At 59.4% G+C, this 19,739-nt stretch overlaps 1 protein-coding gene across 1 annotated transcript; it reads right to left on the reverse strand.

The window, feature by feature from the left end:
- Window positions 1-3,781: 3,781 nt before the first annotated feature.
- MRGPRG (MAS related GPR family member G) lies at window positions 3,782-8,471 on the reverse strand. Its single transcript, XM_068976313.1, has 5 exons — window positions 8,382-8,471; window positions 8,123-8,214; window positions 7,501-7,671; window positions 5,963-6,083; window positions 3,782-4,681 (listed from the first exon to the last, which is right to left on the reverse strand). Exons 1-5 carry the CDS (start codon window positions 8,469-8,471, stop codon window positions 3,782-3,784), a joined length of 1,374 nt encoding a protein of 457 aa, XP_068832414.1.
- Window positions 8,472-19,739: the final 11,268 nt, after the last annotated feature.

The raw sequence follows: 19,739 nt of genomic DNA on the forward strand, positions 1-19,739 counted from the left end.
ATCCCCCAGACAGAGGAGCCTGGGGTGGGGATACAAGCCACGAGGTCACAAAGAGTTGGACACGACTTAGCAACTAAACATGCTTATTAACCGAAAAACTCCATAGCGTTAAGGTGCCAGTTACCCGTGATGTGTTTTTTGGCCGTGGGTTGTGCAGCAGAAGCAATTCCCCCGACCAGGGATGGAAAATTCGACCCCGCAGTGGAAGCACGGAGTCTTAACCACCAGACCACCAGGGAACCCGTCCATGAATTTTTATAGAATAATTGAATAGATTCAGTGCCATCCCAGTCACATTTTCAGTAGATCTTTGAAGAAATTGTCAGGTCTCTTCTAAACCATATGGGGAAATGTAAATTTTGAAGAAGAAATATAAAATTGTAGACCACCTGATTTCATGACTTATTTTTAATGCTGGTACTTAAGACAGTGTGATGCTGGTATAAGGAAAAACAGGCCAACACAGAACAGAGTCCAGAAATAAACCCTCCATGTACAATCAACTGATTTACAGTAGAGACGCCCATGTAATTCATGGGAGAAGGGAAGCCTTGTCAACAAATGTTATTAGAATGGCTGGTTATCCACATGGAAAAAAAAAGAAAAATCAGCTGAAACTTGACCTGTTTCACAGCAACCACACTTGCTCTGAACAGAACCACAGGAAAGGCCGGCCGGGAAGGAGGGTCACGCGGCTGCTCTCGCCCCCTGTCCCGGGTGGGCCTCTGTCTCGTGTCTAGGGCACACCCGTCCCATCCCAGGATCCAGCGCCTTCAGCCTCCTCTGGGGCCCCCTTCTTTCTTTCTCTTCTTCTCTGCTGTGTTTGGAGGCCTCTCAGGCTGTCCCCAGTGGATTTTAGTTCCTTCCTGACACAGGCAGTCCCGGGATCAGCGCTGGCACCCCCTCCTCCTGGGAGTCCCCTCTGCTTTATGAGTGGGGGGACATGTGACCCTCTTCCTTGCATCTGTAACACTAGGGGGGCCAGACGGTGTGTCATCCACACCGGGACACACACGACTAGACGGGGGTGGACACGCTGATGGCTGTCAAGGTCAAACTGGGACACACGGGGCCTCTCTAAGCCTCTTCACAAGCCGTCCTTGGATTGAGCGGACGTGTCCATCGCTTCTCCAGACGCTGAGCTCTTGGGGAAGCGGCCACACCTTGGCCTGACCCTCCCCCGAGCTCCCGCCCCGCCCCTGGCCCGGAGTTGCCCCTGCTGGTGTTGCTGGCTGAAAGCGGAGAGTGGGGTGGCGAGCTGGTGATGGGCTGGGGCGGCTCTGAGCACCTGGGTCTCTCGCGTCTCGCGTCTCCTGCTCAGGAGTCAGGTCAGTGGTCAGGCCTCGGCTGACCCAGAAGTTCCCAGAACCAGCCTGGGCTGATCCTGCTGAGTGGCACTCCATTTCAGCCATATCCTCGACTCGCTGGATCCCACGTTCGCGCCGTCACCCGCTCACCCATCTACCGGTCCTCCCACCCCACGGATGCCTGTCAGGCCGCTCCTCCCAGCTGTCCGGGTCTCAGCCCAGGGAGACGGCCCACACCCAGACCCCCAGGAGCTCGCCTTCCAGTGAGACGTGCAGACACTGAGGCTAAAATGAGCGCAAGAAGCGCAGCACGAGGTGGGAGGGAGCCCCTCCGGATGCTCAGCCGGTGGGCGGGCATCACGGGAGCTGAGGGCAGGGTGCCCGCTGCCAGGAGCTCCCAGTGTCACAGGACAGAGAGACATGAGGACAGGCCCCAGGCGCTGGGCGGGGTGCCAGCCGTCAGTGTGGTTTCTGGGCTAAGGTCAGGGAGGGCTGGGGACACGCGGAGCTCTGCCCAGAGACGGAGTTGGAGATGGCAGAGGTGATGCGGCTGACCTTGAAGGTCAGGAAGGTCATGGTCCACCCTCTGCCAGCCTGGCCTCCTGCCTCCTTCCTCAGAGTCCAGGTTGGAGATGCTACTCTGTTTCTCCGTCTGCAAATGAGGCTCCCGCAGTCAGGAGACTTACTGGAGGTCACCCGGCTGGAGAGACGCCAGAGGGACGGGAGCCCGGTCCTGCTTTTGCAGGTCGCTCTAGGCGGCCGTCACTTCTCCGGGACTGGGGACACACTGGCTCTATAGGGCCCAGGCTGGCGTCCGTTTACCCAGCAGCAGGTTCTGGGACAGAGGTTCGGCCCTGCCCATCTGTCCAGACTGGGCTGCTCATCACGCACCCCAGACACTGCCAGCTGCCTGGCTGCCCGTCTGGCACGTGGACGGACGGCCCCTCAGGGGGCCCTGCAGCTATTTCCTGGGGCTGGGAGAGGTGGAGGCTGATGCTGGCGCACCTCTGAGGCTGTCCCACCCTCATCGCAATTCCAGGGGCTCTAGGAAGGAAGCCACATCCCTTCTTGGGTCCAGCATGAAGTGGTCCCAAGAATGGGTGGCTCCTCCCCATCTTACCCCCAAAGCCAAGGCTGAGGTCGCTGACCCTCCTTCCTCAGCCTGCTAGGCTGTCAGAAGCATCCAGTCCTCAGGGCACTGTCTGGGGAGACCAAGTGGGAGGACCTGGGGTGGCCACAGTCCTGTCCATCCCAGGAGGGATGGACAGCTTGCAGAAGTGTTTCTGGGCCAGGGAGGGGTCCAGGGAAGTCTTCTTTCCTTTCCTTAGCGTTCTCCAAAGTCCCAAGGATGAGCAGCACATACCGTTTCCAGTGAAAAAAGGACAAGTTTTTAGAAACAATTCTCCTGGTGTTGTGAGAGGCGTTGTTGTAACAGATTTCACGTACCAGGTATAGAATGCCTTCGTCTTTGGTAAAAATTGAAATTTCTGTGGCTCTCCATCACAAAAATGAACACGGCCGGAGGGTTCTACGCCTCACGTGCCTCGCTCTGAGTCCGAAAGGTTTGGCGACGTAGCTTTTCAATGTTTTCTGTAGGACGTGAAAGGCTTGACAATGATCATGAAGTATCATTTTAAAATATCAGAATCACATAACAGGATCTCTCCTTTGGAAGCTGCAAGGAATGGCGTCAGCTGTCTTCCTCCTCCCTCCCATTCTCTCTTCCGCGTCACCATCCGTCCATCCACTCATCCACCATCCCATCCACCATCAGTCTCCCTTCTTCCCTCCCCTTCTTCACCGGGGGAGCCCTGGGGGTGGGGCGCTGGGAGGGGAAGGGGCAAGGTCTGTGGCAGGCGGGCAGGGGCAGGAGGGGAGTGATGGGTGAGCAGAGGATTCCCTGGAGGAGGGGAAGCTGAAGATGGGGGTCGGGGGGCAAGGGCACCCTCCAGGCAGCAGGTGTCGAGGACCCCCGGGGCTGGGAGGGGCAGGGGAGCGCTGAGGGGGCACCGGGCTCTGCTGTGACCGCAGCTTTGCCCACGTGCTTTGTGAGCACTTGGTGGGGAAGCAGCGCCATCTGGTGGCCAGTGGGGAGACTGCAGGGCAGGTCCTCTGGGAGGACAGCCCCTCACCCAGCCAGTGTCCCGGCTCCCATCCGCCCAGCCCCCCATGTAGGCCTTGGGGGGTGCCACACCCTCTTCACTCCTGCCTCAGCTGGTGGCAGGGTGGGAAGGAAGCGGGAGCTGGGGTGCCCGTCCTCGCCCCAGTCCTGGGAGCTCCCCGCCTCCTTGCTATGTCTCTGGCCTGGTCCTTGGGCCGCCCTTGTTCCCTGCAGGCCAGGGGTGGGGAGTCAAGACCACGGAGCTCACCGGGCCCCCAGCCCTTGGGTCCCCAGTGTGAGTGAGCCGGGGCGTGACGTGGAGTCCTGGAGGGTCTGGCAAGGGATGGGGGGTGGGGGGCGGCCAGGGCGGCCCCTACACGCGGCCCATGGGCAGGGAGACCCCGCCGGCCCCCAGCTGGGTGCCCTCCCCCAGGGAGCGCCGGAGGACCGCTCGCAGAGGCTCCCGCCGGCCCGGCTGCCGGCCCACCATGAAGTAGATGAGGGGCCTGGCGCTGCAGTGGATACAGGCCAGGAGGGTGGCCAGTGGGAAGAAGGTGGACAGCACGAAGCTCGGCAGGTACGGGCGCAGGGCCCAGCAGAGGAGGCAGGGGAGGCCGCAGACGAGCAGCAGGAGCCCGGAGCCCAGCACGGCGCCGAAGAAGCGCGGGCGCTGGCGCGGGCAGCAGCACGCCACCCAGACGAGGAGGACCAGGCCGGCCGCGAAGGCCGCGCAGGCCAGGGCCAGCAGCCCGGCGACGCTGGCCACGTGGTAGCGCAGGCAGGCCAGTGGGCGCGTGCTCTCGCGCAGCAGGCCGCAGGCGTCGGCGGTCAGCAGCACGGCCGGCGGGGCCAGGGCCCAACTGAGGCCGCAGACGACGCCCGACGTGTGTCTGGGGCGGCAGCCCTGGTAGCAGGTGGGGAAGAGGTCGGACAGGCAGCGCTCGGCGCTGAAGGCCGCCAGCAGCCAGAGGCCCACGGAGAAGGCCACGAAGGCGACCGGGAAGTGGAGGCTGTGCTCGGAGCCCAGGGCCGCCCGCACGGCCGAGAAGGCCAGCTGGCAGCCCAGGAACAGGAAGTCCGCGGCAGCGAGGTGGAGCACGTAGACGGCAAAGGGGCCCTTCTTGATGTGGAAGCCGAGGTGCCAGAGCACCAGCGCGTTCCCCAGCAGCCCCCCGATGCCCACGGCCAGGGTGAGGTAGAAAACCACGCTGCCGAAGGTCCCCCAGATCCCGAACATGCTGGCTGGCTGGCTGGGCAGCCGGTGGGCAGGACCCTGGAGGGAAGCAACAGACGTTGAGTCGTCAGCACGCAGGTGTGCCGGACGGCCCCTTCCAGGCCCGGCCCTGCAGGCCCCACGACCTCTTGGTAAAAGGAGGATTTTGCAAGACACGCCCGACGCGGGGAGATGGGGAGGCTGACCAGGTGGGTGGTCCTGCCCCCGGCTGGATGGTTAGACTAAACGCACAAAGATCAGGTGAGAAGGCCGGGTACCAACGTTGTTGCAGAGGTCGGCATTGACTGGACAGGACTCGAGGCAAAGGGGGCGCCCGTGTGGACACGGCTCAAGGACTCCATGTGGGGCTAGAGGACCCCAGTCCCAGAGGGTCAGCCGGGTGGAGGCCAGCAGTAGCCATGAGCACACTCAGTTCTGTGCTGGCCGTGGAGGGTGCTCAGCGCGGGGCGGGGGCGGGAGCCGTACTGTGGGGGCGGTGGGAGGCTGGGAGGATGAGAGAAGGCAGAGGACACCCCCAGCCTCCCTGGCTCTCCGGACCGGGCAGGCGTTCAGCCGGCTCCTCCCGCTGCAGGTGGGTCGGCCGTGTGCAGCTCCGAAGCCTCGGCAACCTTGGGGATGCGGTGATGCCTGGGTCCTCAGGAAAAACCAGTGCTAGTGTCTGCTGCCAGCCCCTTAGGGGCAGCGAGAGGGCACGTCCTATTCCGGTCCCAGGGGAGAGACTCTGTCCAGGAACAGGGGAGGCAGACCCCGATGGCGGGGTCTCAGAGGTGCCCTTCCCCCTGCCCCCTCCCTGCAGAGTCCACGCCTTTGTCCTCAGCCTCGCAGCGGCTGTCAGCCTAGGGTGAGGAGCCAGGGAGCCAGGCGGGGGGAGACAGACACACACCCAGAGAGTGAGAGAGAGACGAAGAGGGACCCAGAGACACCCAGAGACTCGGTGGGGGTGGACAGCCCGCCTCCCAACCTCGGGGTCTCCCCAGGTGCCCCCCGGCTGGGCTGCGCCTCTGCCTGGACCAGCCTCACCTCCCCCCACACCCCGTTACCCAGGTCTGCCTCCTTTAGGGCCCTGGAAACTTCTGCAGCCCCCTTGGGCCCCCAGCCTCCCAGCCCGTGTGGCTGTCCTCGCGCCCGGGAGCGGGCCTGAGCGGGGTGGGTCGGAGTCTCTCGCCTTTACCCCTCATAGGATCTCCCTGAGCGGGGCACGGGCACGCTCGGTGGTGTCAGGGGACCCAGAGAGCCGGGCTGGACTCTGGGGTCGTGGGGTCGTGGACTGGGAGCAGGGCTCTGGCCCCGGCAGGGGGTGAGGAGGAGTGGAGGGCTTACCTGGACGGCTGTCCTGCCGGCTCTCAGAACAGGCACACCTTCCCGGCACATACAAGCGAGGGCCCAGGGTCCCGGCTTGTAAATGACGCGCCCGCCGTCTGCTTCCCCGTCCTCACCCCAGCTCCCAGGCCCACGGGAGCCCGAAAGCACTCAGGGGAGTCCAGACCCACGCAGTGGGGAGCAGGTGGGCTGGGCGCAGGGGCCCCAAGGCTTCTCACCTGCTGACCGGGGCGCCTCTCAGCTGCTCACCACTGCCCAGGGCTCCTCCCGGGCCCTAAATCCTCCCGTGTCCCCGGGGCCCAACTGGCGGGACCCGGGCTCCCAGCCAGTTTCTTGGAAGTGGGAGGGGCCCTCCCTCCCATCCACAGGATGAGCTCAGACAGCGATGTCCTCGTGTGGGCCAGCCCTGCCCTTCCTCCTCAGCATATGAGGCGTGTGGACAGCGGGGAGTGGCCTCCTGGGGCCCCCCTCCAGTGGGGGCTGGACCTCACGTCTGGGGGGTGCTCCTCAGGCTGAGCCGGCTCCTCTGTCCCCTGGTGTGTGGGAGACGGGCAGTGAGGCAGGAGCCTGGCCGTGTGGCCTGGGTGCAAGGACCTGACCCCCCCAGGCCTCAGTGTCCCTCTCCATGGCCTGACCATTCCCTGACAGCTCGTGCCCGGCCTAGGGCTGGACCCCACTGTGGTGGGTGTGGTCTGGGCCTGCAGATGTTGGTCCTTTTCTCAAGGACCCGTCCCGACTGTCCACTTGCCAGCCTCACACCCACAGGTCCCAGCTGCTCACTGACCCTTAGGGGTTAAAACACTTGTCCAAGCTTCATGTCCTGAGCTGGTCCTGCCAAAAACTCGCCTTTTCCATGGGCTGCTCTGCGGCCCTGGGGACTCAGAGCGCAAGTCAGAAGTCAGGTGTAGAGATGCTGTTTGTCCTAACTTTTTTTAAAAAATAATTTTTTAATGAGGTATAGTTGCTTTACGGTAGCTCAGACAGTAACAAATCTGCCTGCAGTGCGGGAGACCCAGGTTCAGTCCCTGGATCGGGAAGATCCCGTGGAGAAGGAAACGGCTGCCCACTCTAGTATTGCTGCCTGGAGAATCCCATGGACAGAGGAGCCTGGCGGGCTACCGTCCACGGGGCCGCAGAATCAAACATGACTGAGTGACTGACATGTTCTCTTTGTCGCTTTAGAGTGCTGTGTTAGTTTCTGTTGCAAAGCAAGGCGAATCAGCTATATGTTTCTATGCATATCCCCTCTCTTTCAAAAAAAATAATTGTATTTATTTATTTATTTTTGGCTGCTCTGGGTCTTTGCTGCTGCGAGAACGTCCTCCCAGTCTCAGCGAGTGAGGGCTACGCTGTGGTTGCGGAGCCTCTACAGCACGAATTTCAGGACTTGAGGCTTCAGGAGCTGAGGCACGCGGGCTTAGCTGCTCTGGGGCACATGGGATCTTCCCCGAGGGAGATCAAACCCATACCCTCTGCACTGGCAGGCGGATTCTTAGTCCCTGGACCCCCAGGGAAGTCCTGTCCCCTCTTTTTTGTACTTCTTCCCATTCAGGTCGCCGCAGAGCAGTGGGTAGGGCTCTGTGCTGGACAACAGGTTCTCGATAGCTACCTGTTTTATGCAGCGTGGGTCCCGGTCTCCCAGTTCATGTCCTGATATTTCCCAGTTCGTGGGTTTGGCTCTGAACTCATTTCTGTAGCAGAGGCGAGGCCTGTGGAGCAAGGGTTCCGGCCTGTGACTCCTGGCAGGCCCCGGTCCCCAGCCCCCGCGGGAATCGCTGTGTGGCCTCCAGCCCCGGAGACCCAGGAGGCAGGGCCTGGCCCCGCCCCTCCCAGCGCAGCCCCGGGTCTCAGGACGCTCTCCGCTGCCCCTCCCCTTTGCTCAGGTCGCCTTCTCCCGAAAGCCGTCCTGGCCTTTGTACCCGAGGCCTCACCCCAGCCTGCCCCGTCCTCCCGCCTCCTGCCTCTCCTCCGCAGTGCTGGCCCCGTGTCCCACCGCTGCCCCCGTGCTCTCTGCCTGCAGCGGCCAGGGGGACCTGGTGCACACCAAGCTCTCAGCGCAGCCTCGGGAGGCGTGTCTGCTCTCGGTGTGTTGGCCACAACGGCAGAACACACCTGTGCGGGGCGTGTCCTGGGCCGGACGGGGCCCCCGGAGACACGGACCTGTCGGTCCCTGGAACCTCACTGGGAAGAAGGGAGGGCTTTGAGATGAGGTCATTCCGGATCACCCAGGTGGACCCTGAAGGCAGTAAGTCCTTAAGAGACAGGACAGGAAAGACACATGGAGGAAGGGCCATGTGCCCACGGAGGGAGAGGCTGGAGGGCTGCAGCCACAAGCTCAGGGGCTCCTGGAGCCCCCAGAGGCTGGAAGGGCAGGAAGGCCCTGCCCTGGAGCCCTGGGCCACCTTGACTTCAGACTCGCCCTGCGGACAGTGAGAGGAGACGTGTCGTCGTCATAAGCTGCCCCGTCTGGGGGCCTTGGCCCCAGCCGCTCCTGCGACGCAGGCCACATGCTGTTTGCTCTCCACGGAGCAGCTCGTTTATGGCACAAGTGCCTCTGAGGTGCTGCCGGCTGTGTGTGCAGATGGGGAAACTGAGGCCCGGGCGCTGAGGGCAGCAGGCCTCAGTGGGTGGGTAGGGACTCAAGCCAGCCCGCTCCCCCGCTCTCCCCGAAGCACACAGCAGGTCTCAGAGCTGCGGGCTGTTCCTGGACCCTGGAGGCCAGCGGCTTGTGGCGTCGCCCAAACACCAGTGTGCTTGTTTGGACTTGTGTCTCCTGAGCCTGTTCACAGCTGGTGGCCTGTGTCCAGGAAAGACTGAGGGCAGGAGGAGAAAGGGACGACAGAGGATGAGATGCTTTGATGGCATCACCGACTCTATGGACGTGAGTTTGAGCAAACTCCAGGAGACAGTGAAGGACAGGGAAGCCTGGTGTGCTGCCGTTCATGGGGTCTCAAAGAGTCAGAGGTGACTTAGCGATTGAACAGCAACAGCAAGAGGATAGACTGCTATTCACCGTTCTCCAGGGGAGTGCGAGGGCCACCAGGGACCCTCACTTGGGGAAGCATGATCAGGCCAGGCGGCAGAGGGAGGGGACCGTGTGGGCTGGAGGTTTTACTGTGGTTTCTGTGGGAAGGAAGGGGTGAGTCAGGATGAGTGGGCTCAGGATTGGCTGGTTTGAATCACCCCTGGGGGTTCTGGGGCACAGGGTCTGTCCCTGGCTGTCTGGGCCTGCCCCCTCTGCAGCTGATGATGTGTGGGGGGTGTGAGCTGTGGCTGGTCGGTTTCACTCGCAAAGCTGTGGGCAGCGGTTTGCTGTCTAGGAAGCCGCTCACTGAGTGAGGTGCAGCCCCTATGGGGTCAGGAGGCAGTGTGGGAAACCCAGAGAACAGAAGACAGGGTTGGGGCGGGTGGGAGCTGAGCACTGCGGGATGGAAGGAGCGGGCCCTCTGCCCCCGCACCTGGCTCGTTCCGACCTGGGGTCTTGCATGCCAAGGGGCTCCTTAGTTGCTCAGTCACATCCGACTCTTCCCAACCTTGTGGACTGGAGCCCGCCAGGCTCCTCTGTCCATGGGATTCTCCAGGCAAGGATACTGGAGTGGGTTGCCATGTCCTCCTCCAGGGGATCTTCCCAACCCAGGGATCGAACCCTGGTCTCCTGCATTGCAGGCGGATTCTTTACCTTTAAAGGCCATTTGACCAAGGGGCTCCTAAGGGGCTGCTTAACTCCTGCCCGGGGAGAGCGGGCAGAGGATTCTGGATTGGGAGCTCGGCCCCCTCCTTGGGAAACCAGACCCCCTTGGCCAGCACTCAGCTCTCTGCCCCCGAAGGGGCGTCCCTTCTGGACATTCACATGATGTCACACGTGTTACATGTTAGACCCCGTGACCAACATTGTACAGACTTGGCATTCGTCGGCTTTTCTTATCTTTAGTGCGACTCCAGTGACGCCGAAAGGGTTTTAAAGAATTAGGCCTTTTCTCTCAACCCGTTCGCAAAATCACCAAGCCCAGGACCACCCAGCAGAAGCCTTGTCGTCCACAGAGCTAAGAGCAGCGGCTCCAGTGGAACCCCCCACCCCACATCCCAGACAGGGCAGCGGGGGTTGGGGTGGGGTGTTTTTCAGACACCAAAGAGTCCAGGGGTTCTGGAGGAATTGTGCAGTTCATAAAAAAAGATAAATCTCGACTGGATTCCGTATTTTAGGTTGAATATTTCTGTTGTTGTTCTCCAACTGCTGAGATAATTAAATAGCTGAGCAGTGAGTGTTGCCCCACACAATGAAAACAAATGATGACTTGGAACCTTCATGCAGGCTGGGGATGGGCTGAGGGGTTCCAGGGTGCCTCCTTCGGCTCCTGGCTCACAGGCTGCCTCGTGCCCTGAGCAGCCTCCCTGTGGATCCCTGAGGACGGGGCAGTGTCCACACCCTTCCCAGGAACGTCTCTCTGCCTGCTCAAGCAGTGATGTACCTGTTCTTGGGAACTCTGTCCTGGCCAGAACAGTTCTGGGGTCCTGGGGGTGGGAGCTCGGTGGTCACTGGCTTTGGCCTTGGGACCCTGGCCTCCTGGGACCTGGGGCTGTCTCCCCTCCCAGCCTGGCTCAGGACACGGGCTGGGGTCAGGCTTTTCCTGAGGTCAGAGGGGTGTGGGCAGGGTGGGGCAATGAGATATTAAGGTGTCCTTGCCTGGGGGAGCCTGCAGGTGCCAGGCTCCAGGCTCCAGCTGTCTGGATCCAGAGTCCCGGGGTCCCATGGATCATAAGACAGGGCCTAAGCAGTGAGATCCCGGCAGAGAGAATGCCTCGCCAGGCGCCCAGGCCATTGGGCCAGACGTCTGCTGTGTGACCTGCTTCCACACCCACGACCAGGGGTCCAGAGAGACCCCAGAGAATGCCGCAGCTCTGGGGCTTCCTTGGGGAAGGTGCCCCTGCTTCATGGAGCCCAATAAGAAGGAACTGAGAACCCCCCAAACCCTGGGGTGCTGGGGGTGGGCCCTCTGGGAGGGAGGGAGATTATGAAAGCCGCTGAGCTGTGTCTGCCCCAGACATGGCAGGGGTGCTGGGGGTGGGGGGCTGGGGCCTCTTGAGGTCACTTTTGGCTCTGCCTCTCTGGTGGGGGTCCAGCAGTGACTCAGCTCCAGCGCGGTGTCCCATCCGGAAGGTGGGAGGACTTTCCTGCATTATTAAAAGGATCCCCAAGGCAACTTCTCCGGCGGTCTGGTGGTTAGGAATCTGCCCTACAATGCAGGGACGTGGGTTCTTTCCCTGGTCTGGGAGCTAAGACCCCGTGTGCCGTGGGGCAGCTAGGCCTGCACGCCCCAACCACTGAGCTCACGCACGGCAACTAGAGTCTGTGGGCTGCGACGAAAGATCCCATGTGAAGCGACGATCGTGGGTGTCGCAGCAGGCTCGACGCAGCCAAACACATCAGTGACTCTGCTGGCAGCAGATTCCCTGGGGTGCCACCCGCGGGAGGGGATGGCTGACCGGTTCCTGCTTTTCCCCTGGGTCCTCCCCTGCCTCTGGAGGAGGTTTGTATCTGGAGGCTGAAAGTGAGGTCACTTCCTCTTCTGAGCCTCGTTTCCCCAAGTGGAGTGACTGCGGTTGACAGTCACGTTCTGGTGGTGGGGTGAGGAGCTCTGCCACCCTGAGGGCCGTGCCATGCCATGCCTGTTGGCCCCGAAAGGTGGGAAAGCCCCAAGCGGGGGCTACACTGTGCTCCTGGAGCGGTGGCCCCAGCTTCAGGGGCTCCCACCTCGCTGGACCCCTGGACCCAAACTGCCTAGGACACTTGGGAGGTTGGGATGAAGGCACCCTGCTGGCCAGGATACGGGCTCTGGCACAGCCCTCGTGGGGTGATGACCAGGGGGAGGGCGCCTATGAGATCAGGACACCACGGTTCTGGGCAAGAGTCTGGACCCTCACCCCGACTAGAGAGGGATAGGTTCAATCATGGTGGAGATCAATGTCCTTCCATCCCTGAGGCTTAGGGGCTCAGGGTCAGAGTTATATTCATGTGTAGAATTCAGAGAAAATGCTCCTTCAGTTCAGTTCAGTTCAGTTCAGTTCAGTTGCTCAGTCATGTCAGACTCTTTGCAACCCTATGGACTGCAGCACACCAGGCCTCCCTGTCCATCACCAACTCCTGGAGCTTGCTTAAACTCATGTCCATTGAGTCGGTGATGCCATTCAACCATCTCATCCTCTGTCATCCCTTTCTCCTCCTGCCTTCAATCTTTCCCAGCATCAGGGTCTTTTCCAATGAGTCAGTTCTTTGCATCAGGTGGCCAAAGTATTGGAGTTTCAGCTTCAGCATCAGTCCTTCCAATGAATATTCAGGACTGATTTCCTTTAGGATTGACTGGTTGGATTTCCTTGCAGTCAAAGGGACTCTCAAGAGTCTTCTGCAATGCTGCAGTTCAAAAACATCAATTCTTTGGCGCTCAGCTTTCTTTATGGTTCAACTCTCACATCCATACAAGGCTACAGGAAAAACTAAGCTTTGACTAGACAGACCTTTGTTGGCACAGTAATGTCTCTGCTTTTGAATATGCTGTCTAGAATTCAGAGAAAATGCTCCTTAGATACGTTTTTTAAAAAAATTATTGAAGTAGAGCTGATTGACAATGTTTGTTAATTTCTGCTGGACAGCAAAGTGATGCTCCCCCACGCCTAAGTGGGGCTTCAATTCCAGGGTCATCGTGGCTTTCACGGGGGACATGCTCTCTGCTGGCTGCAGCTATGTGGAGGCTGGAGGGAAGCAGGGAAGGTCGGCTTGGGGTGGACTGGGCTGTGTGTCTGCCTGGTGGCTGGCTGTGGTCCCACGCCTTCCCTGGTTCTCCTCACCTGGAACAGAGCCTGCGGGGCGTCCTGCATGTCCTGGGTATGAGAACCACCTGGGCAGTTTCCTCCAAATGCATATTCCTGCCGCCCCAGAGACCCCACCCCCAGTGTCGTCGGGGCTGGAACCCACTTCTCCAGCAGCCACTCTGATGATCCTTGTGGGCAAGGGGAGACGTGATATCTCCAGGCATACGAGACCTGGTCACCAGCAAAGGCCGCCACCCTGGGTCTCACTGACCCAGCCTCTGGTCCCGGCACCCGCCCAAGGAGGGCAGCACCACACCCCCGCAGTCAGTGTGTGGTACCTGTGGTCAGGACAACCCTGGGCACCTCCCCTGCCCAGCCCCAGGGCCTCAGCTGTCACTTCCATGAGAAGGGCCCCCTGCGGGAGGTCTCTCTCCTACACCCCAGCTTGACCTTGACCCCCAGCACCTGCGGGGGGACCCCGTGAGGGGCATGGGCAGAGGTAGACGGGCCGCAGCTGTGGAGCTGGGGGCCATGTGCTCGCAGTTTCCGGCAGAGAAGAAGGTGTGGAAGGAGACGCGGGGACGCGGGCAGGGCCGGGGGGACGCCCCAGGGTGGACGGCGCCTGGAGCAGCACCCCATGCAGGGCTGGGGCAGGGTGCTCCCCCCCAGCATAGCACAGTGCCGTGCTCCCTGAGGAGCCTGGGAGGTGCTGCCGCGCAGCAGGCACGGCGGCCAGCAGAGGCCCGGGTGAGGCGGCACAGGCAGGTGGTCAGGTGGCTGGGGGGAGAATCACGCCCAGGACACAGCAGAAGGATCCCAGTGTGGCCGGGCCGGTCTGGACAGAGGGCGGTCTGGACAGAGGGAGCAAGTTAGGGATCATGGCCAGCGCCTGGCCCCGAGGAGGATGAGACTGGCACAGGCCACGCCCAGAGGCAGGTGCCGGGCGGACCCTGTAGAGGCTGCAGCTGAGCATCAGGGGACTGGTCCAGCCTCTGCGGCCCGGCTGGCCCAGGGTCTGGCTGAGGGACAGACCATGCGGTTGAAAGCACCCCCTCCTGGGCTGTTGGGACGCTGTCTGTCCGGGTCTCCTGGCTCCGTCATCAGGCAGGTTCGAGGTGAGGGCGGGAGGGCCCAAGGGCTCAGGAAGCCCCGGCAATGCCTGAGTTTCTGGGGGTTCCAGGCCCCTCTTCCCCACACCTGAGGGGGTGAGAGCCAAGGGCTGGGCGGTGACAGGGAGGAGGGCTGAGACCCCCGCGGAGGGCGAGACGGCTCCCACTTCTGCTCGCTCTGAGCCTGCCGCCCCCTCCAGGGCCCAGGGCAGAGAGGATTTCAGCACGGGGCCCGGTCTCCGGGGCCCCTCCGTGGGGAGGGGCAGCCGGGCCAGGCGGGCACCGGGGCTCCCCGCTTCTTGCGGTGTTTCTGATCCTCAGGACAAGTCCTGTGTGTCGTCAGAGTGAGCGCAGGGGCCCCCGCGTGTCCGGCGAGGGGCGTGGCCTCAGAGGGACAGCAGTGTGAGGCCCGGTGTCACGTTTGTCACCCTCGTAAAGCAGCTCTTCATCCTTGGGGGCCTCTCCATGTCGTCACGACCCCGAGGTCATGACCTTGGGTCACAGGGTCACGGCAAGGTCATGACCCTAGGAAACCTCGCTCGGCCCATGCCCCATCCTCACCTGCCCCTTACCCTCCCCAGCAGTGAGTCCTGAGTCCCTGGGGCAGCTCCTGCGTGCCGGCGGGGACCGTAGCGTTCAGCGTGTCTGCCCACGAGGGGGTCCCAGCTCTGGGAGCCCCACAGATCCAGTGGTCCTGAGCCGCAGCCCTGTGCCTCAGCCCAGTGACCCCGCTGAGCCGCAGCCCCAAGGACCACCCAGCACTCGGGGCGGGGGGCCAGCGGTCACCCCCACACAGCGGATGCACCTCCATCTTCCGCTCCCGTCTTTCGGGGAGGGGGAGGTCCGCAGAGGACGCGGAGGAGCATGGAAACACACACCCCCGACTCCTGAGGGCGCCCCGCCGTCCCGCAGGGCCCGCCTGGGGAGCAGGCCTGGGCAGGGTGACAGAGTGGAGAGCCCACACTCCCAGAACATGGGCTCGGGCCGGGGGCACGCCTCCTCGTGGAGGCCGGCACCCCGCCCCTGCGGTCACCTGGCGGCCGCGTTCTCGCCAGCACCTGGAGCCCGAGGCTCCTCCTGGTGAGGTGGCAGGACTCGGGCTGAGGCTTGCTTCCACCCAGAGACTGGCTGGGCGCCGGGGCTCAGGCTGGGCTCCCCTCCCTTCCTGATGGCAGTGGGCTCTCTGGTCTCACAGGGGGCTGGAAGCTGCGGGGCAGAGTGGGACGGTGGAGGCTGCCACTCAGGGACCCCCGCACCGGTGCTGGTCTCAGCTGCGCCGCCCGCTTCCGGGATGTCAGGGAAGGCGTGGCCCCCGGAGGGCCCTGAGCTCAGCAGCGCCGGCTGCCCTGCGGGCCTGCTGTCTCCCTCTCTGCCCACATGCCCAGTTCTCCAACGCCTCCTGTTTGAAGAGGGTAAAATGACAGCCCCGGGTGGGTGTGGATGAGTGGGCAGTGGAGTCCAGCCCACTTGCCCCAACCCTGCTTCTCTGGGACAGTGAGTCCTGCCTATGGTCCAAGTTGTATCTTCTGGTCTGGGCGGGTGTCAAAGCCCCAGCTGGAGCCAAAGTCTCTTCACCCCGTCCCTGAGCTCCATGCCCCAGCACGAGGCCCCTGGGAGGCAGGGCTCGGGCCTGCAGGGGGTGTGGACAGGATTCCGGTGTGATGCCGAGTCCTGCGGGGCCCCACACACCTGAGCTACAGGGAGTCCACCCCTCTCCCCTCCCAGGCTCCCTCCCTGACTCTGCCCCTGCCAGGACCAAGGCCATGAAAAGAAGGCAGGTTTCATGGGTTTGGTTGAATGTTTTTGCGGTGTTTGTCCAACCTCTGAGATAATTGAATAGCTGAGGAGTGAGTCTGGTTTCACCCAACGAAAAGAACAATATTTCAAACCTTCCATCCAGAGCTTGTTGGGAACCGCAGGCATCTCCCTTGGCCCCTGGCTGACATGCTTCCTCGCGCCCCAAGCAGTCTCCCCTCCGGTCCCCAAGGAGAGGGCAGTGTCTCCACCCTTCCTGGGAACATGTGGCTGCTCAAGCCTGTTCCTGGCCAAAACAGCCCCAGGGATCCTAGGGCCCTGGCGATGGGGGCCCAGATGGGCACTGGCCCTGTGGCCTTCTCGGACCCTGAGCTGTGTCCTCTCCCAGCCTGACTCAGGACCCGGGCTGAGGTCAGGCCGTGTCTGAGGTCAGAAGGGTGCAGGCAGGGCAGGGAGGTGACAAATTAAGGTGTCCTTACCTCTGGGGGAGCCTGGAGGCTTGGCTGCCCACTTGGCCCAGCGCTCCAGCCGGGAGGACAGCCCCAGAGTCCTCTGGAATTAAAGGCCAGTGCCAATCTTTCCCCAGGACCCAGCAGTCTGTGCCCCAAGGCAGGGGACAGTGTGGACTCGGCCAGAACGATGGGCCTTGAACTGCACATCAAGGCCTGATGATGAGGGAGAGAGAGACAGACAGACAGAGAGAGGAAGAGAGCTGTGGGCCCAGGCAGGGTGGGGAGAGGAAAGAGCACCCACCCAGGCCAGAGGTGCATGGGTGCTTGTCATGTCTGGACTGCTGCCAGCCTGACCCTGGGCTCTCCCGAGGGGGCCCGGGCCCTGCAGATGCTTCAGCGCCAAAGGTGACCTGGATCGAGCAGCAGATACGGAGGGGTCAAGGCCGAGGCCATGAGGCTGAGGCTGGAGGGTCCATGGCTCTACGGAAGGGACCTCTTCTCCATGAACCACCCCAGCCCCAGCCCTGCGTCAGCCCAGCAGCGTGGCACCCACGTGGCCCTGCGTTGTAACTGCAAGTATCTGCTCTGTCCTGTTCCCATCACCACCCCAATTCAGCGTGTGAGCTGCCCAGGTGCAGGAGCTGCACACACGTGCACACACACGTGACCTTGCACATGGAATTCCAGGCTCCTTCAAGCCTGAGCTGCGTGTCAGTCTGCACAAACGCAGGATGAAGGTCTGCCAGGGCGAGGAAATAACCACGGGGGAGCTGTCCAGATGTTTCTCAATCGCTCTTTAACAGTGTCTAGCCAAGAGAAAGGACCACACATCTGAGATGCTCCTACACCCAGACACTAAGCCGCTGAAGGTGGCCACTGTGACCCACATGCCCCAGTGCACCCAGACTGCCAGCTGCTGCATGATAAATAGACCCCGAAGATGAGCTAATTCAAGTAATGTAAAAATAGTACGTTTGGTCTTTGGCCTTCCATTCGGTTGGAGTTGAAATGAATGATATTGTCCATCTGAAAACCTCCTAGGAAAGTCTGACGTGTCTGGGTTGTTAGGTCAAGGGTTTGAGGCAGCCTACTTTCGTGGGATGCATTTTAATTTTGGGGAACCATGGGTCGGGCCCATCATAAGATTTTTAGGCAATCCGGATATTTTTAACATTGGTGAGAAAAGAGAGGCACGTGATAAAAATGTGAAAAAGTGTACTCTCCAACCCAGTAAGCCAGAGGGTCGTGCAAACCTGCCTTGAGGAGGAAGGTAACTCTTCAGGGTCGAGTTAGGTGTCACCAAAAACTCATGGTGAGATTGAAACAATTCCTCCCCAATGACGGGCCTGGCTCTTCAAAAATGTCCTGTTATGAAATAAGAAGAGGATGAGGGTATTACCACAGACAACGATGGACAGCTGTAAAGGGGACATCTTGGGGACAGTCAAGCGGTGTCACATGGATGAGAACAGGGTGTCTGCATCAGAGCTCGGGTGAGATGCTCAGACTTTGGGTGATAGAAGGGCACTCCAGCTCTTAGGAGACACGCGGTGAATTATTTACAAACGTGTGAAGTGTCAGGATGTTTGCAACTCACTCTCAGAGAAGAGACAGAGAGAGAGAGAAAGAGAGAGAGGGAAAGAGAGAGACACCAAGAGTCAGACAGAGAGAGGGAGGGGGGAAAGAGAGAGAGAGAAAGAAGGAAAAGGAGAAAAAGAGAGAGCAAAAAGCTGAACCCTAAGTAACGCTGGAGAAGCATGTACTAGGCATTCTCTTGTACTATTTTAATTTTTCAGTGGGTTTGAAAATTTTCAGTATAAATAGTTGAAAAAAATTTTAAATAATTAGTTGGGAGAAAATAAATAAATAATTGGGAGTAAGTTTTTTAAAAAACAAATGGCTGTCCTAATGCCCCTTGATTGAGAGCCACTGATTCGGTCATTGGCCGGCAGTTAAGCCAGGAAAAGTTCATCTGAATTTCACAAGCGTGTTTTGCTCTTCTCAGAAGTAACAGTGGAAGAAACGAGCATTTACAGAGGCCTTCTCCAAAGCACCTCCATCTTTCTCAGAATCAGGGTTTTCTCCAGTGAGTCGGCTCTTTGCATTAAGTGGCCAAAGTATTGGAGCTTCAGTTTCAGCACCAGTCCTTTCAGTGAATTCTTTTAGGATTGATTGGTTTGCCCTCCTTGCAGTCCAAGAGACTCTCAAGAGTCTTCTCCAGCATCACAATTTGAAAGCAGTGAGCGGAAGTGATGAAATTATGCCTTGCAAAAATCAGATTAGTGTGATCACCTGCCTTCTGTTCCACGTGCTAAAGGCATCTGGTATCGACTTACCAATTATAACAGAGGCTCGACCTGGATAACAAATTCTGATTGGTCACAGTCATACCAGAATATAAACGCAAGCCTCTTATGGCTGCTGAGAACTTTGGCCAGGTCAGGCTTCCCTAGGTGGTGAGAGGGTTGGTAGTCACACCGGAATCCAAGAAAGAAAGGATGTGTGTGTGTGTGTGTAATTTTATGGAAGCATAGTTGATTTACAATGTTGTGTTAACTTCTGCCTCCAGCAAAGTGGCTCCGTTATGCATAGGTTCTTCATCTTCTTTTCCATTTTGGTTTATCCCAGGATATTGAACGCAGTTCCCTGTGTGCTACAGTAGGACCTTGTTGCTTATCCACCCTACATATAACAGTTTGCGTCTGCTAATCCCAACACCTTAACTCAGCCCTCCCCAACCCCACTTCCCCCTCGGCAACCACGAGTCTGTTCTCTGTGTCTGTGAACCTGTTTCTGTGTCATGATTTAGATTCCACACACAAGTGATTTCATACGGCACTTGTTTTTCTCTTCCTGACTGACTTTGCTTAGTGTGATCATCCCTAGGTCTGTCCATGTTGCTGCCAATGGCATTATTTTGTTCTCTTTTCTGGCTGACTAACAGTCTATTGCATAAATGTATCACGTCTTCTTTATCCACTCGTATATTGATTGATGCTTCGGTTGTTTCCACGTCTTGGTACTGTAAAAAGAGCTGCCATGAACATTGGGGTGCATGTATGTTTTTTTAAATTAATTTATTTTTTTATTGAAGGATAATGGCTTTACAGACTTCTGTTGTTTTCTGTCAAACCTTAACATGAATCAGCCCTAGGTTTACATATATCCCCTTCCTTTTGAACCTCCCTCCCGTCTCCCTCCCCATCCCACCCCTCTAGGTGGATACAGAGCCGCTGTTTGAGTTTCCTGAGCCATACAGCAAATTCCCACTGGCTATCTAGTTTACATATGGTAATGTAAGTTTCCGTGTTACTCTCTCCATAGTCTCACCCTCTCCTCCCCTCTCCCCATGTCCATAAGTCTGTTCTCTCTGTTTTTCCACTGTTGCCCTGTAAATAAATTCTTCAGTACCATTTTTCTAGATTCTGTATATATGCATTAGAATACAATATTTATCTTTCTCTTTCTGACTTACTTCACTCTGTATAGTAGGTTCTAGGTTCATCCACATCATTAGAACTGACTCAGATGTGTTCCTTTTTATGGCTGAGTAATATTCCATTGTGTATATGTACCGCAATGTCTTTATCCATCCATCAGTCGATGGACATCTTGCTTCCATGTTCTAGCTACTGTAAATAGTGCTGCAATGAA

Source organism: Capricornis sumatraensis, chromosome 8 (assembly GCF_032405125.1).
Source record: "Capricornis sumatraensis isolate serow.1 chromosome 8, serow.2, whole genome shotgun sequence".
Lineage (NCBI taxonomy): Eukaryota > Metazoa > Chordata > Mammalia > Artiodactyla > Bovidae > Capricornis > Capricornis sumatraensis.

What these genes read in the sequence shown, in the direction of transcription:
- MRGPRG (XM_068976313.1), bottom strand. Translation starts at nt 8,471, where the DNA reads ATGTGGCCTGCGTCGCAGGAGCGGCTGGGGCCAAGGCCCCCAGACGGG. An exon ending in CTCCTCTCACTGTCCGCAGG is followed by an intron (nt 8,215 to 8,381) that starts GCGAGTCTGAAG and finishes CTGTCTCTTAAG; the next exon opens with GACTTACTGCCTTCAGGGTC. An exon ending in GAGGTTCCAGGGACCGACAG is followed by an intron (nt 7,672 to 8,122) that starts GTCCGTGTCTCC and finishes CTTGCTCCACAG; the next exon opens with GCCTCGCCTCTGCTACAGAA.